The sequence below is a fragment of the Drosophila sulfurigaster genome, chromosome 2L (genome assembly GCF_023558435.1).
Source record: "Drosophila sulfurigaster albostrigata strain 15112-1811.04 chromosome 2L, ASM2355843v2, whole genome shotgun sequence".
Lineage (NCBI taxonomy): Eukaryota > Metazoa > Arthropoda > Insecta > Diptera > Drosophilidae > Drosophila > Drosophila sulfurigaster.
In genome coordinates, this window is record NC_084881.1 from 4,951,179 (window position 1) to 4,967,825 (window position 16,647).

Sequence of the window (16,647 nt, forward strand, 5' to 3'; positions counted from 1 at the left end):
AATATCGCACTTTTCAGTATTTTCCAATACCAACATCTACGCAGAGTCGTAACCGATTATCACGATAACAACTATGTCAATATTTCCCCGCTTTATTGCATTTGATAAATTGCCCTCTGCTTGAAGTAACACAAAAGTCAACAAATGTTATCGTATGTGTAGTTTAATTACAGATTATTATTATATTATTACATATGTATATGTATATATGATAAAACGTCGATAAGAGCTATTAAACATAGATAGTGTCCTTTAAGCTGCTGTTGCGATTCAAGAACAATATCGCATCTACTTGATTTTGGCTGCCAGTCAGCATGAAACGCTTATTGTAATCATAGATCTGCTCCCGTAGTACCTTCTTGAAATTCAAATTGACCACGCCGGGCACACCCTGATAGAGTGTGGCCAAGTCACGGAGTGTGCCATAGATATGGCCCATCTTGTTCCACCATTCAATGGGCGACTCGTCCAATTGCACAATGACTTCGTTGCGGTACCGCTTGAGATCAGTTTCCACGGTGCTGTCTGCATCCCGTTTTGGTGGACTTGGTATTTCAGTGATGTCAAATAGTAGTTCGAGTTCTAAAATAAATGGAACTCAATTAGTATCATAATATAGAGCTTAACTATTTTAAAATATGTTTGGTAGCTCATACTGGTAAAAAACTACAACGTATCAGATACCCTTAAATACATCAACAATCACATGAAAGAGCAAAATTACCTTATATGGAACAATACATCCATACACTACAAACTTATTAACACAAAAAAACAGAGCAACATCGAACTTTTAAAGCCAACTATTTCTCGATTAGATACCATCAAATTTATGAGACTCCGAATAGGACACACTAAACTGACACACAGCCACCTATTTGATAAAACACCTCCACCCATATGTCAACAATGTAACCTTAACCTCACCATATCTCACATATTCCTTGATTGCCCTACCTACAATCAACTCAGACATAAACTCCTTCAAACAACTTTAGAAGAAATATTAGATCCTATGAATATAACCACAACTATCCAATTCCTTAAATCCATAAACCTTTACAACAGCATATAAGTTCATCCTTACTGTACATAACTAGAATAAGTGCACACATTTGTATATATGTAAATACTTATTTAAGTCATCTCATATTATTTAAGTAATATTATATAGTAGATTCATATTATAAAGTAGATTTTAAGCAGAAGGCCTTTGTAGCTATTGCTTTACACAAACCAAAATTACCCGCACTTTATAATTGCTGGTAATTCCTTAATAATAATAATAATAATATTTTAAAATATGTTTGGTAGCTCATACTGGTTCATATCTTATACTAACTCAACGGAGAAGTACGTAGTATGGTAAAAATAAGTCCGTCAAGTATGGTAGAAATAAAAACATTTAAAATTCATTGCTTCAGTCAGTCAGATCAAAAAATTTATACATGGATTTAAGAAGGATTATAAAACTCACTTGACTTTTTGGCGATGTGGCCAATACTCCCTGTGGCAGCGCTAGTGCCAGACTTGACATTTGGTTCAGTTTTAATGGTCACGGTTGGCGTGCTGCTAACGGATGCAGTGGCCGCCACCTCAGCGGAATCGCCGCTTTGGCTATCAGTGCCGCCCGAGGAGACGCCTCCAAATGTTTTATTGTATTTCTGTGTCAACATGCGAACACAGCTGTCAAAGTTGTCGATGGTTGTGAGGCGATGGAAACGCGGATCGAGCAGAGCAGCGCTGGTCAACGTATCATTTGCAATGATATGATTCTGGAGCACATTGGCAATAGTACGCTTAATGTTCATCATCAACGGATCGTCCTGCTCGGCAATGCCCAGTTTCTTGATCAGTATCTTAGAAGTAATCGGCGACAACATACTGCACAAAGGCATGTCTTCGCCACGCAGTGTATCCAAAGCAATCTATAGATAAGTTGTAGTTAAAAATAGGTGGATGAATTTCCTATAAGGACTTACCACTAGAGCACTGAGTGCTTCGGTCACAGTCTTGGCTGTGATGACCAATTGATCCATGTCTTCGGACCATGAAATCGACTCTGCAAAGAATTTCAGCAACTCGTAAAGAGTCCAAGGGAAATGCTCATTATATGCAGGCAGCTCCGACACTTTAGAGCTAATCTCAGCTGAGTGACGCTGAATGATGTCCTTGACCTGCTCCAAGGAGCTGGCTACTTCCTCCAGCTCAAAGACGCGACGCAAGCACTTGTCAATCACCGAAACATAGCACAACACAACGGGTATGCCTGTTGGAAAGGTCAAGAGATTAGATTAGCTGCCAACGATTAGTGTTTTCTCTACTTACTCTTCTCCTTCAGATAGGTCTGCAACAAGTCCTCCTCATCGTCGTAGTTAACAATGGCCAGCGTACAGTTGGGCAAGTAGAAATCAGCGAGCAGATCATCGAATGACACGTAATCCGTGTACTCAATGGTGGCATACAACACACTGCGTACGCTCTGCGTCTCCTCGCTCAAGTAGTGATGATGGATGCTCAAAAAGCGACGCTGCTCCACATTCATCCACTGCTCAAAGGCCAGCGAATAGGGTTTATCGGCGGTAAACTCACGCGTGAAGTCGCCAATCTCCATAAATTTCGATGCATGTTGCTCTGTAATGAGCGAATCAATCTTTTGGGGCATAGGCAAAGATGCCAAGTTGCCCATGGCAAGGCGAATAAACTCGCTGATACCCAGATCGTAAAGTGTCTCCACGTTGCGTAGATCCCGCACCACAATGTCAGCCAATGCCTCCGGCAAGTTGGTGATGTAGTTGTTGCGAGGCTGACCTGTGACTCCGGTTCCCTCCTCATGCTTGATGTTGCGAGTGAAATGCATTGTGCCGGTGGCAGCTGTACTTTTGCGTTTGCGAGCGTACTTTAGTTCACGCGGCTCAATACTAATGGTGCGTTCCTCCTCCTCCACAAGGTTGTCGGCGTCGTCATAGGTCAACGGCACCATGGTTTCATAGAGCATTGTCTGTGATGCTGCGTCATCTTCGGCTTGCATTGCTGCGGCTGCTGCGGCCGCCTCATCCATGTCCTCGTCCTCTTCTTGCTCGTGATGGTTGCGATTGTTGATGAACTCCAATTTGACGCGTCGCGACGAAACATTCCGCTTGGATAGCGGCGGATGCGTTAGATTGCGTGGCGTCTTGCGAGGTGGCACTTGAATGTCATTCTCTTGGCACAGAGCCTTGAACAGATCCTTGTGCCGATGTTGCAAATGGGCACGCAAATTGGTCGTGTTGCCATGGTTGGTGAGCACCTTGTGGCATTTGATGCACACGACATTCTGCTTGGTAATTACCTCGTCATTATCGTTCGATGGAAAACCGAAATAGCGCCAATAGACGCTTTTCATTTTCGGTGAATAGAGCTTGGAGAAATTGAGCTGCGAGACATCCTCGTATTTGGCTTCAACAACCATTGGAGATGTGGCCACTTCGTCGTTCATATTTGTTGATTTGATTTTGTTGTCTGATTGATATCTGATTACCGATGCCACCAAAAAATAAGCGCGCAATTTCTCGATTATAGATAGTCAGTTCAATAGTCAATAGTTTTTTTTATCTGTATCAGAAAGTACAGTTTAGAGTTGCCACGCGACAGCGTAATCAATCGATAAGGCAATGCTCGTAATAAATGCAATTAATACTCGTCACTTCACAAATTACTTATTTTTTATCGACACCCAAATAATATTTAGTGTGCGTTGCAGGAATACGATGCGTTCTGCTGCCAAAAATTGAAAATTTTGTGGAATTATTGCTAACACTGATTGCATCACCAATCGATAGCTGGGGAAATTTGTACGGTAGCGCCATGGGAAATTTGCGGAGGGATTTTTTAGTTGTATTACTGCATGCCCACAACGTGAAGTTGGCTGCGATTTCCTTTTTGATTCGTTGTTGGGTAGCAAAAGGTGCGTTTATTTTTGTGTAGCACAAAAATTTATAAATCTAGGCGAAAATGGCACACAAAATAAACCGAATGATCGCTTAAGAAATGTAGAATGCTGCCGGCTGTGAATTAACACGAAAATATAAGCGGAATTATGGCAGCATAGCGTTGAAAACATGAAAATAAACGCCAGCCACGTGGTGTACGCTTCCCACTGCTTGGTTATAATCCAAATACAAAAAAATGTATGCTAATATGTGTGTGTTTTTGTCATCTGCAGCTAATCTAAACCGCCAAGATGGGTAAGGGTAACAATATGATTCCAAACCAGCATTACCACAAGTGGTGGCAGCGTCATGTGCGCACCTGGTTCAACCAGCCGGCGCGCAAGGTCCGCAGACACGAGAACCGCGTCAAGAAGGCCAAGGCTGTCTTTCCCCGCCCCGCTAGCGGCCCTCTGCGCCCCGTGGTCCGTTGCCCCACCATCCGCTACCACACAAAATTGCGTGCTGGCCGCGGTTTCACCATCGAGGAATTGAAGGTTCGTTCTTTTTTGTGGTTTACGTTTGAATAATATGTATTTAATACGTGTTTTCTATATTTTGTGAATAGGGTGCTGGTCTGAGCTACGGCTTCGCCAAGACCATTGGCATTGCTGTCGATCGTCGTCGCAAGAACAAGTCCCTGGAGTCTCGTCAGCGCAACATTCAGCGCCTTAAGGAATACAGAAGCAAACTGATCCTGTTCCCCATCAATGAGAAGAAGATCCGCAAGGGTGAATCTACTGTTGAGGAGTGCAAGCTAGCCACACAGCTTAAGGGTCCAGTCATGCCACTCAAGAAGGAGCAGACCGTTGTTGAGTTCCGTGAAGTTACAAAGGACGAGAAGAAGTTCAAGGCTTTCGCTACTCTGCGCAAGGTACGTCAAATTGATAATTAGTAATCTCAACCACTATGATTAATTCTTTTATACTTGAATTCTTTCCAGGCACGTACTGATGCTCGTTTGGTTGGTATTCGCGCTAAGAAGGCCAAGGAAGCAGCTGAGAGCGAGGAGGGCAACAAAGCCGATGCCAAGAAGGCCAAGAAGTAAACAGCAACTGATCTGCTGCTGATTCTGATTCTACAATAACAACAACCAGAATAAACTTTTAGATTTTTCATTAACATGAACGCTTCGTGGTTGTTTTTTTCTTGTAAATTCTGTAGTTTTACATATATCCAATTGGAATATGTGACCTATGCTGTCCAACTGACAATTGAAATCTTCCAATACGATTGTTTGGTAAGCAACAAGATTGTTTTTCTATAAAAGTTGATGCTTTGTCAACAATATTTGAGTATAATTTATATGCCTATAAAAAAGGAAATGAACTACATACATAAGGTAACGTTAGTTGCCATAGAAAACCATTTTTTTCTTCGTAAACCATTAAGATTTGACAACAATTTTCGATTGATTTCAGATGTAAATACATTGTAAAAAATAGGAGTAAATAGAAGGGACTCAATCTTATTTGTGCAATAAATAGATAACAGATGTTGTTCTGCGACTGCTTCAGTTATTATTATTTTGCAAAATAATATTCTATAAAATGCACAAACAAAATTAGCAAGTTTCGACATAGGCCTTTAATATTTTTATACCCGCTACCCATAGAGTAGAAGGGTGCCGGCAGAAAATGTATGTAACAGGTAGAACGAGGCATCTCCGACCCTATCAAATCAAAAAAATCGAGTAATTTTAAAAAGCTGGAGTTGCGAATTTTGGTATATACAATAATTACTATAGTAATGATTCCTGAAAATTTGGCTGCGACCAGATAAAAATTGCCAAATATACCATTTCGTATATTTTTTTTAATATTTTGCAGTATATTCGGTATATTTTGAGAAAAATACCGCAAAATATATATGGGCAATTCTCGAAAAATGGTAAACCACGACAGAAAAAAAAATCTTCACATTCATCGTATTTTTTTGTATAATGTCATAAAGAAATATCCAAATTTTCATAATACAATGGATCCGTAGCATATCTCCGTTGTTTTTATAAAAAAATTTGCCTGCAAACTGAAAAAATTTAATTTTTTCACATTTAGCTCCTTTTGTATGCATTTTTATGTTTTATTATTTCACAAAGAAAACATATGATATGTTTGCTCTTTTTCTACCAAATCTCTTTAATAGCAGTCCAATAATAAGATAAAAAAATGCAAAGTGAGCGAAAAAATGTTCAATTAACTGTTTATTTTTATTTTGCTTCTTATCTATGTTCAAATCGTACGTTCGCGACCGAAAACATCATTTTATTGTAATTGCTTCGCATTAAGTGCAAGCAGGTGAATGAAACTTCGCGTGTTAAGTTATTTTGGTATATGTATATATTTTAAATAAATAAATCGTTGGGGTTACTCTAACCAATCTTTTTTTATTGATTGTCAAAGTAGCGTGCGTTCGCGACCTTACCTATAAGCATATGTCGATTTTTACTAGCGTCGCATGGATTTAAAAAAAACAAGTAAGAAAGTTACAGTCGAGTGTGCTCGACTGTGAGATACCCGCTACCCATTTTTAATAAAGGCAAAATATTGCGGTATCATTTCCAAAATATACCGAAAATACTAAAAAAATACTAAAAAATATACCAAATGGTATGTTTTGTATATCGATATAGTACACCATTCAAAATATACCATAAACGGCACAATGTGCCAGATTGTCGGCCAAAGCAACTCAGACCCCTAGTAAGTAAGCGTTTTTGCCCATGCAAAAGTATTTCTTTAATAATTTCCACAATTTTTATCTGATCGCAACCAAATTTTCAGGAATCATAACTACTATAGTAGTTATAATATATATACCAAAATTCGTAACTATAGCTTTAAAATTACACTTGTTATTCGATTTTTTGGATTTGCGGGGGCGTGGCGTGGCAAAAATTTTAAACAAACTTGATCTGCGTGCAAACATAACAAATGCTGTCGAAAAAAAATATAGCTCTATCTCTTATAGTCTAGATAGGGTAGAAGGGTATTATAACTTTGTACCGGCAGGAAATGTATGTAACAGGTAGATCGAGGCATCTCAGACCCTATAAAGTATATATAAGGTTGGCCAAAAAGTCTTGCGGTATTTTTATTGAATTTTCAATTGTTCATAAAATTGGTTATAATAATGCGATTTAAGTCAAATATGCGCCATTTTGTTCGAAGACGAGTTCCCAACGAGATATATAATGCCCTCTTATAGAAGCTCGCTTCCCTATTGGCAAAAAGCTCGGATCAGTTGGCCATGGACAGAAATAGGTGGTAATCACTTGGTGCGAGATCCGGACTATACGGTGGATGCAAAAGAACCTCCCATCCGAGCTCCCGGAGCTTCTGACGCGTCACCAAAGATGTCGTTGTCCTGATGGAAGACAATTCGGCCTCTGTTGATCAAAGATGGCCTCTTCTGCTTGAGTGCCGGTCCAGTTGTTGGCAGTACAGGTCCGAATTGAGCGTTTGGCCATTGGAGAGCAGCTCATAGTGGATGATTCCCTGCCAATCCCACCAAACACACAGAAGAACCTTCCTGGCCGTCAATCCAAGCTTGGCCACCGTCTGGGCAGCTTCATTGCTTTTCAACCACGACCGTTTGCGCTTCACGTTATCGTAAGTGATCCACTTTTCATCGCCAGTCAGAAGCGATTCCCATGCATCCATACGGTCAAAAATGTTTTTTTGCGTCAAGTCGTGTGGCACCCATACATCTAGGTTTTTTAATCCAAGCTTCTTCAAATGGTTTAAAACGGTTTGATGACTCATGCCCAGCTCTTGGCCGATGCTACGGGTGCTACTATGCCGATCTCTTTCGATCAATTCGGCGATTTTATCGCAATTTTCGAAAGGCCTTCGGACCGTGGCGCATCATCGACCACCTCCGCACCAGAATGAAGGCGTTGAAACCATCGTTGTGCGGTGGAAATGGAAACTGTATCGGGTCCATAAACTGCACAAATTTTATTGGCAGTAGTAGTAGTACTGTAAAATATGCCGTAAATGTTGACGCTATAACTCACTCAAGACAAACAACAATAAATCAAACACGTGTTAGCCAAAAAGGTAATGAACCGATTCGATAAATAGAACTAGAACTACGCGCTTGCAAAGACACCTATCGGAAATACCGCAAGACTTTTTTGCCAACCTTATATATTCTTGATCAGCGTCAACAGCCGAGACGATATAGCCATGTCCGTCTGTCCGTCTATGTGTCTGTCCGTCCGTCCGTATGAAACACTGGATCTCAGAGACTATAAGAGATAGAGCTATAATTTTTATACCCGCTACCCATAGGGTAGAAGGGTATATTAACTTTGTGCCGGCAGGAAATGTATGTAACAGGTAGAAGGAGACATCTCCGACCCTATAAAGTATATATATTCTTGATCAGCGTCAACAGCCGAGACGATATAGCCATGTCCGTCTGTCCGTCTGTCCGTCCGTCCGTCTGTCCGTCTGTCCGTCTGTCCGTATGAACACCTAGATCTCAGAGACTATAAGAGATAGAGCTATAATTTTTTTTCGACAGCATTTGTTATGCATGCACGCAGATCAAGTTTGTTTCAAATTTTTGCCACGCCCACTTCCGCCCCTGCAAATCAAAAAAATCGAATAACAAGCGTAATTTTAAAGCTAGAGATACAGGTATATACAGTAATAACTATAGTAGTTATTATCCCTGAAAATTTGGTTGCGATCAAAAAAAAATTGTGGAAGTTATTAAAGAAATACTTTTGTATGGGCAAAAACGCCTACTTACTAGTGGTCTGAGTTGCTTTGGCTGACAATCTGGTATATTGTGCCGTCTATGGTATATTTTGAATGCGGTACTATATCGATATACCACATATACCATTTGGTATATTTTAAGTATTTTCGCAGTATATTTGGTATATTTTGAGAATAATACCGCAAAATATATTGCTTTTATTCAAAATGGGTAGCGGGTATCTCACAGTCGAGTACACTCGACTGTAGCTTTCTTACTTGTTTTCAACTGCATTTGTTATGTTTCACGCAGATCAAGTTTGTTTCAAAGTTTTGCCACACCCACTTCCGCCTCCGCAAATCAAAAAAATCGGATAACAAGCGTAAATTTGAAGCTAGAGTTGCGAATTTTGGTATATATATTATAACTACTATAGTAGTTATGATTCCTGAAAATTTGGTTGCGATCAGATAAAAATTGTGGAAATTATTAAAGAAATACTTTTGCATGGGCAAAAACGCTTACTTACTAGGGGTCTGAGTTGCTTTGGCCGACAATCTGGCACATTGTGCCGTTTATGGTATATTTTGAATGGTGTACTATATCGATATACAAAACATACCATTTGCTATATTTTTTTTTAGTATTTTTAGTATTTTCGGTATATTTTGAAAATAATACCGCAATATTTGGCCCTTATTAAAAATGGGTAGCGGGTATCTCACAGTCGAGCACACTCGACTGTAACTTTCTTACTTGTTTTAATTTATCTCGTACGAACGTACCGTTCGCGACTTTGAGAAATGCCCGTATCTTATATTCAAAATGGGTAGCGGGTATCTTAATATCGAGTACACTCGACTGTAGCTTTCTTACTTGTTTTATTTTAAACATGGGAATTTCATATATTATATCTGAAGGAGGGATTAGCATAATAGTATCCGGGAATTTATGGATAAAGTCTATTAGATTAGAGTAGGATAAATTATGTGGTTTATAATTTTTTTAACGGTGGTAACTGAATTGATGGACTGGTAGTCGTATTAATGTAAACCTCCCTCGATCTTGCATTAATCGACCTCAAAAAATTGCGTGGACAGTTCGAACATATGTATGAGCACAATTCATAACAGAAATTATAATCAAAAAAGATTTATTTATTACATGTGCAACAGAAAAAGCTGGGGTCACCATATGCAAAAAAAAAAACCGCAATTTCTATTGGTTACTAAAGATAAAAGGGTTGGCAACCAATTCAATTAACTGAGGGTTGTGGATTCTGTTATTGTTGTTGCAAGTTAGCAGCAGCCCGCACCTTGAGCCATTTTTCTTTATGCATTGATAGATTTTTATTACATTTCGGTTCTGTTTGGTGGCTTGTTTTGTGTCGTGTCAACTGCATTCAAATTTTTATTATTGAAATTTATGAGCGCAAAAGTGATTTTCCTCATAGTTTTCCTTCTGTCGTTTTCGTTTTTTGGGTTTTCGTGTTTTTGGTTTGTGGGTCGTGTGGTTGTTATGCTGGTGGCTTAGGGTGAGAGTAACGGCAGCAGTAACACCAATGATGGAAGGGAGGGGCGAAGGGCGCTGCTGATGGTTGACAGCGACGGTAAACAAGCCACAGAACGGCTGACAACGAACGTAATTGGCAATTGTTTTTTCCACTCCGCGTGTTAGTGTGTGCTTGCGATACCTTTTGCGTGTCTGTGGTTGTGGCAGTTGCCCTAAACTTTGTTTTTGCAACATGTGCGCGTCTGGCCCATCAAATGCAAATTTGAATTCGAGTCCTTCTCATTCGAATGCGATTGACAAAGTGAGAAAGTTGTTTGCACTTGGCCAAAAAGTTTTCGGTTTGACTTTGTGAATTGAAATTTCATTTAAGCTCAACACTTTTTCACCTTAAATGCACTTAACATGTAAAATCAATTTACCTTTGTATCCAAGTAAATTTAATATTAACATTTTGCAGCTGCAGCGCGGTAAATGTCTGGAATGATAGCAACCCTGACCTGCACATCTCAGTGGGTTAATCTGCATATGCTTTCATATACACACATACATACATATGTAGTATATAAAATACCCAGTTACCTAAAACATTGTCTGAAACATCGCGAAAGACACTCATGCAAAATGCTCGAACAAGATGTTTATTGATGCTAGTCTCTGCATCTGTTTACGATTAGTTACCATATTACGCTTACTGGGTATGTATGCTTCGCACATACATTCGTATGTGCGTGTGTAGATGTGTGTACCATAAACGCAATCAGTGCTTAATGATCCATATGGCAATTGGATTAGTGAGCGCCTGCAGGCAACAGCAGCCGCAGAAGTACTTTTTGTCTTAAGCTCTGGGTTGTCTTGTACTGGCTGCGATTTGCATTTGAAAGACGTACAGTAAAACATACATACATGTGTATGAGCAGTAGGTACAGTAATCAGAGTGAAGTCTCCACATCACCCTCTGACATTTTAGTTTGTATGTGTATACAGTATTCATATTGAGAGAGAACCATATTAATCTATAACAAATTCTTATTAATTTACTATGCATCGCATCCCTCTGCCAGAACTCCCTAATAAAATGCTTATTATTTTTCCATAAAAAATCACCCAAAACAAGAAAAAACGCAAACAAATTTATCAAATATGCAAATAAGCAGAATGCACATATTGAATAAATAACACTTACCTAGCCGCAACAATTTGTTTGTGCCTCACAATTTATGAGTATGACACCCCTGGGTTTTTTGCCTTTGACGCCATTTATGATTTTCACGGATCATCTATCAAAAATTGGCAATCCATAAAAAGCGCATAAAAATGAAAGGACCCTCATTTTATAACATCATTCAAGTTACTGCACCGCCTGCTGTTGCGTTTCCTTTTTGTTTTTGGTCCAGTGCCGCCAATCAAAAGACAAGTACTAGGTCGATTATGAGATCAATACCAAGGGAACGAGGAACGAGGAACGAGGGGACGGGCCTTGCAAAACAAATCGTAAAAAATGCAAATTGCAAGTCGAATCGAACAAATGGGCGCGAAATATCAAAATCGTATTAGAACTCAATACAAAAGGCAGCAAAATGATTTGCATATGCAAAAATAATTGGCGAAAAATATGTAAATGAAGTTTGAAATGGGGAGGGAAGCTCGCCATGAAATTGGAAATTGAATGAAAGGCAAAATAAGAAATTTGCAGTTAACTCTAGGATACCGGGTAGATATGGACTCCATATCCATATTATGGAGATCAAGTTTGTTTCATATTTTTGATAGTTTTTTTTACATTTCGAACCAAACTTCTTATACCCGCTACCCATAGGGTAGAAGGGAATTATAACTTTGTGCCGGCAGGAAATGTATGTAACAGGTAGAAGAAGGCATCTCCGACCCTATAAAGTATATATATTCTTGATCAGCGTCAACAGCCGAGACGATTTAGCCATGTCCGTCTGTCTGTCTGTCCGTATGAAACAAAGGATCTCAGAGACTATAAGAGATAGAGCTATAATTTTTTCGACAGCATTTGTTATGTTTGCACGCAGATCAAGTTTGTTTCAAATTTTTGACATGCCCACTTCCGCCCCCGCAAATCAAAAAAATCGAATAACAAGCGTAATTTTAAAGCTAGAGTTGCGAATTTTGGTATATACAATAATTACTATAGTAGTTATGATTCCTGGAATCTGGTTGCGACCAGATAGAAATTGTCGAAGTTATTAAAGAAATGCTTTTGTATGGCAAAAACGCCTACTTACTAGGGGTCTGAGTTGCTTTGGCTGACAATCTGGTGTTTTGTGCCGTCTATGGTATATTTTGAATGTGGTACTATATCGATATACCAAATATACCATTTGGTATATTTTTAGTATTTTAGCAGTATATTCCGTATATTTTGAGAACAACATTCCACCTTAACGGAAAAACAAGGTTTTTTGGTGCAGTGGAAATAGGCTATTAGTTGCTTTGACTGACAATCTGGTATATTGTACCGTCTATGCTATATTTTGAATGTGACACTTTGTATTTTCGGTATATTTTGAGAATAACACCACAATATTTTGCTTTTGATTTGGTGTTATAATAATTTTAATTGTATTGTTTTTTTTTATAAGATTCAAAGAATCAAATATAATATTCTCATGCCAGTCATGTTACTTACCCGCACCCATAAACAGTGATTGATAATATAACAAATAATTATTTGGTATATCGATATCCTACTACATTCAAAAGCAAGTAAGACCCGACTGGAGCTGTCGTTTATTGCCATATAAAAATATTTCTTCAATAACTTTTACAATTCTGAAATCGTACATACTTTAATTATTTAGTATGTACCAAAAATCGCCACTTTAGTTTCGAAAGTAAGCTTACTTTTGGATTTTCTAATTGCACGGACGGAAGCGGGTGTGTCAGCCATATAAAACAAACAAAAGACGGTGAGACAAACGGACACGGAAATATCAATATCTTGGATGTTGAAATTGATCAAGAATATATGGGTTCGGAGATGTCTTCCTCCGCGTGTTGCATCTATTTCTTGCAGGCACTAAGTTGTAATACCCATCTACCCTCCGGTAATAGAGAAAATATAAGTAAATGGCAGCAGTATCCAGTAGCACCTTCTTAAATGAATTGTGACGATAACCTTCTCTTACAATTGTGATGACGTGATAGTATGTTGGTCTGCCCACTTAAGAGCCAAAATCAATTTGCATGTATGTTTGTGGGCGTGACAGCAGTAATAATTTAGGCCACAATGTCAGGAAAGTACAAAATTTAGCTTGTCGCTGCACTTAGCCACAGTTTGAGATAATTAATATTGTAAAAGTTGTTGGGACCTATTTCCAGTAATCACATTTTAATTTAATTAATCGCTAGTATTAAGTATTGGGTAATAGGAAAACTTTGTATTATAAATTATGCTGAATTATTTTAGCTTCATTACTTCATTACTAATCCAAATAGGTAATTAGATTTACAAAGTACTGTAAAAATATGCTCGCTGAAATACTTTCATGCTTAAGTACATACTAGAAATATCTTCCTAAATTGGGAACATTTCTAACAACTGTACAGTTGTTAATAAAAAGCTACAACAGTAACATTAAAATAACCATCTGAGGGACAACCAAAAATTTGTGACTACTTCAAGCAAAACAATCACACAACTGTCGAAAACCGTTGGAAAATGAAACTCCAAACAGAACGGAGTTTATCATACTATCAATGAACAGACAACAGATTAAAATTTTATACTAAAAACACATGTTTCAAAATTGTCGAGAGACCAACGATAGGCCACTGAATCCGCTCAACCACACGACTATCAATCAACCCACATATCGTTCACCCAACAAGTGAAACATTTAAATGTGGTCGGCTTTAAAATCAAGTGTCTGTATGTAATGCGATATTTAAATTTTTGTATAAAAAACTAGATGACATAAGGTGGTATGGGGAAAGTGCTATAAAATGGGTGGTTTAACCAAAACCTGTTAATGTGAATACAATAGAAAGCTACTTGAAACCGACCCTCTAGCAATGTACCAAACGATCATTGAATCACGCCGTCAGTTGAACCAACCCCCGAAGAGGGGCGCTACAGGGTAAAAAAAAGGTCGCCTGACTTTCAATTAATCAAATTATCGCGCCCGAGGGTTGATACGTTGCCACTCGATAATATTGCAGCCGGGCAAACATTTGTCCACTTTCCGCAATTTGTACAGGTCAAAATTTTCGAACTGGCGAAATTTATTTTTACAGTTTTTTTGTTATACTCTGATTTGTGGTTGTTGTCATTTGTCGTGCGCTTTGAAGAAACATCAATAAATTGTCAAAAGCTGTCAAAATTTTTAATGACTGTGTGACGCCTAATAGCAAGGAATCGATTTGTTCTAGGCGGGCGGGCTATTCGATATCACTTCATGATTGCAAAATTATTTTTCCTTTTTTATGATACTGTGAACAGTTTTATGTTTTGTGCAAACCCCGTGGTTGATCTGTGGCCATTTTAAAATTATTAGTCTCGGTTTAATAATTCCTACGCTTCTGGAAAATTGAACATATGGGCAAACTTGGAAATCAATCATACAATGTAACATTCCTCAATTGTTTTGCTCCGAAAAATAAACTCAAAATACATAAAAATTAAATTTTAACATTTTCTACAATACAACAATAATCACAAATACTATACATACAAATATGTTATTTAAAATTTTTAGATATTGTTTTCAAATATTTTTATTTCTTGCTTTGTTGGTACCAAAAATATGCGCTACAGGCATCAAAATTACAAAAACAGCTATTTTTATATTCTTTACTTTTGTTAGTTTTGGCTATTATATTTGTTTTTTCAACTATCCAATATTAATTGCTACTCAACTCGCATCCAAACAGACTGCAACAATTAGAAATCAAAAAAAGTAAACTATCTGAGGACAGATATTTTAGATCACAATCCACAACAATCAGCATGTGCACCTGAGATCAAAGAATAACAACCACGAAGAGATTTCCGCTTTTATTTCTGGATAGAAGAACACCCCAATGTTTATAGACTATAAAAATGTCACTCAAAATTAAAGTGCAAGTTGGACTAACCCTTTGCCTGAACTATCATTAAAGGACCTTAAATGTCCCCATGACAATGACAACGGCACAAGTCAATAGTTGTGCAACATGCATAAATTATATCTGTATCTGTAACAGTCGCACATATTTCACTTCATTAACAGCCAGACACGACAAGTTTCCATTCTTCATCACACCAGTGGACTATCATACCATCCTTTAACCCTTTCCTGGACGTTCAGGAACAGCATATGCAAATAATACCGCATCATTAGTGCGTGTAAAATCGGAATCAGAAAAGTATTCCAAATCAGAACGAGTGCAAGTGTATAGCATTGAAAGGGTTGCACTTTTGGAGTGTGGGGCACGTGGCCGAAAGGGTTACCCGACAACCACAACAACAGATTCCAAACCCGTGTCCTCACCACGGTCATGTGGCTTGCTGTGAATTAATATTTGCATATGGTGTTCTTCACAGCGTTTTTGTAAACTGTGAGCAATTTGAAACGTTTTTTTCTTCTGATGTTTGTCTAGGTCAAAAGGGTGGCAGCAAATAAAGTTGATATTATACATAAGAACGCCTTAGAGATATATTAAAAACTAACAATCTTTACTGGAAATCTTCTATTCCAATTGCCTTGCTCGTTCTTATGCTTAACGCCTCTTAATTCGGTTGTACATGGCTTATTTAGGAATTCGTTTTCTTTCCCACATACAGACAGGGTCTAAAGAAAGCAGCAACAAATTTGATCTTGTTATGATCTGCACACCAGATAAAAATCAACAATATTTCGCAGACGAAGGAGTCTAATATTAACCCAGCATAGTTTTTTATGACCTGCTCACAAGTCAGTTACTCGTCTCAATGAATAGGGGAGCTGATCAATGGGCTGTGCCGGCAGAACCTTCCGATTAATCCACTCATAAGTCACTTCATCATTTTTTATCCACAGTCAATTCAATGTATATCCTAGGAGAGGCTACTGCCTTTTTGTGGCGATGTATCGCTGTAAAAAAACAAATTTAGAGTAAACATAATTTGACTAAATTCACCTACTTTAGGTTTGGCTTATGATTAGTGTTATATGTATGATTAAAGTTAATTAGATGAGAGACGAATTTAACGATATGCATATAAAGTATGAATATAAGATTTTATAAGGTAAACTCTAATAAAATAATAAAACTCCCAAGTTTTGTCCCCTCATTTACCTCCACTGAGCCCATTTTTCAACATTCGATTCGAATTGTAAAATTATTTATTAAATCCGCCACATAGCATCCAAATGCCATTTTCAAATCTGAAGTACACTTGCTTTAGAGGTGATGGGCTCCAATTATATGTACAAATATGTACATCGACTAATTGTACACTTTACGCCGG

The 16,647-nt window shown here is 38.1% G+C and overlaps 2 protein-coding genes across 2 annotated transcripts; one reads left to right on the forward strand and one right to left on the reverse strand.

The window, feature by feature from the left end:
* Window positions 1–143: 143 nt before the first annotated feature.
* LOC133850629 (uncharacterized) lies at window positions 144–3,750 on the reverse strand. Its single transcript, XM_062286760.1, has 4 exons — window positions 2,329–3,750; window positions 1,983–2,269; window positions 1,478–1,928; window positions 144–582 (listed from the first exon to the last, which is right to left on the reverse strand). Exons 1-4 carry the CDS (start codon window positions 3,476–3,478, stop codon window positions 233–235), a joined length of 2,238 nt encoding a protein of 745 aa, XP_062142744.1. The 5' UTR covers window positions 3,479–3,750; the 3' UTR covers window positions 144–232.
* Window positions 3,751–3,815: 65 nt separating this feature from the next.
* Window positions 3,816–5,096, forward strand: LOC133850636 (large ribosomal subunit protein eL13). The gene is made up of 4 exons (XM_062286767.1): window positions 3,816–3,946; window positions 4,205–4,465; window positions 4,537–4,842; window positions 4,912–5,096. The coding sequence occupies exons 2-4, from the start codon at window positions 4,223–4,225 to the stop codon at window positions 5,014–5,016; spliced, it is 654 nt and encodes a 217-aa protein (XP_062142751.1). The 5' UTR covers window positions 3,816–3,946; window positions 4,205–4,222; the 3' UTR covers window positions 5,017–5,096.
* The last annotated feature ends 11,551 nt before the right edge of the window (window positions 5,097–16,647 follow it).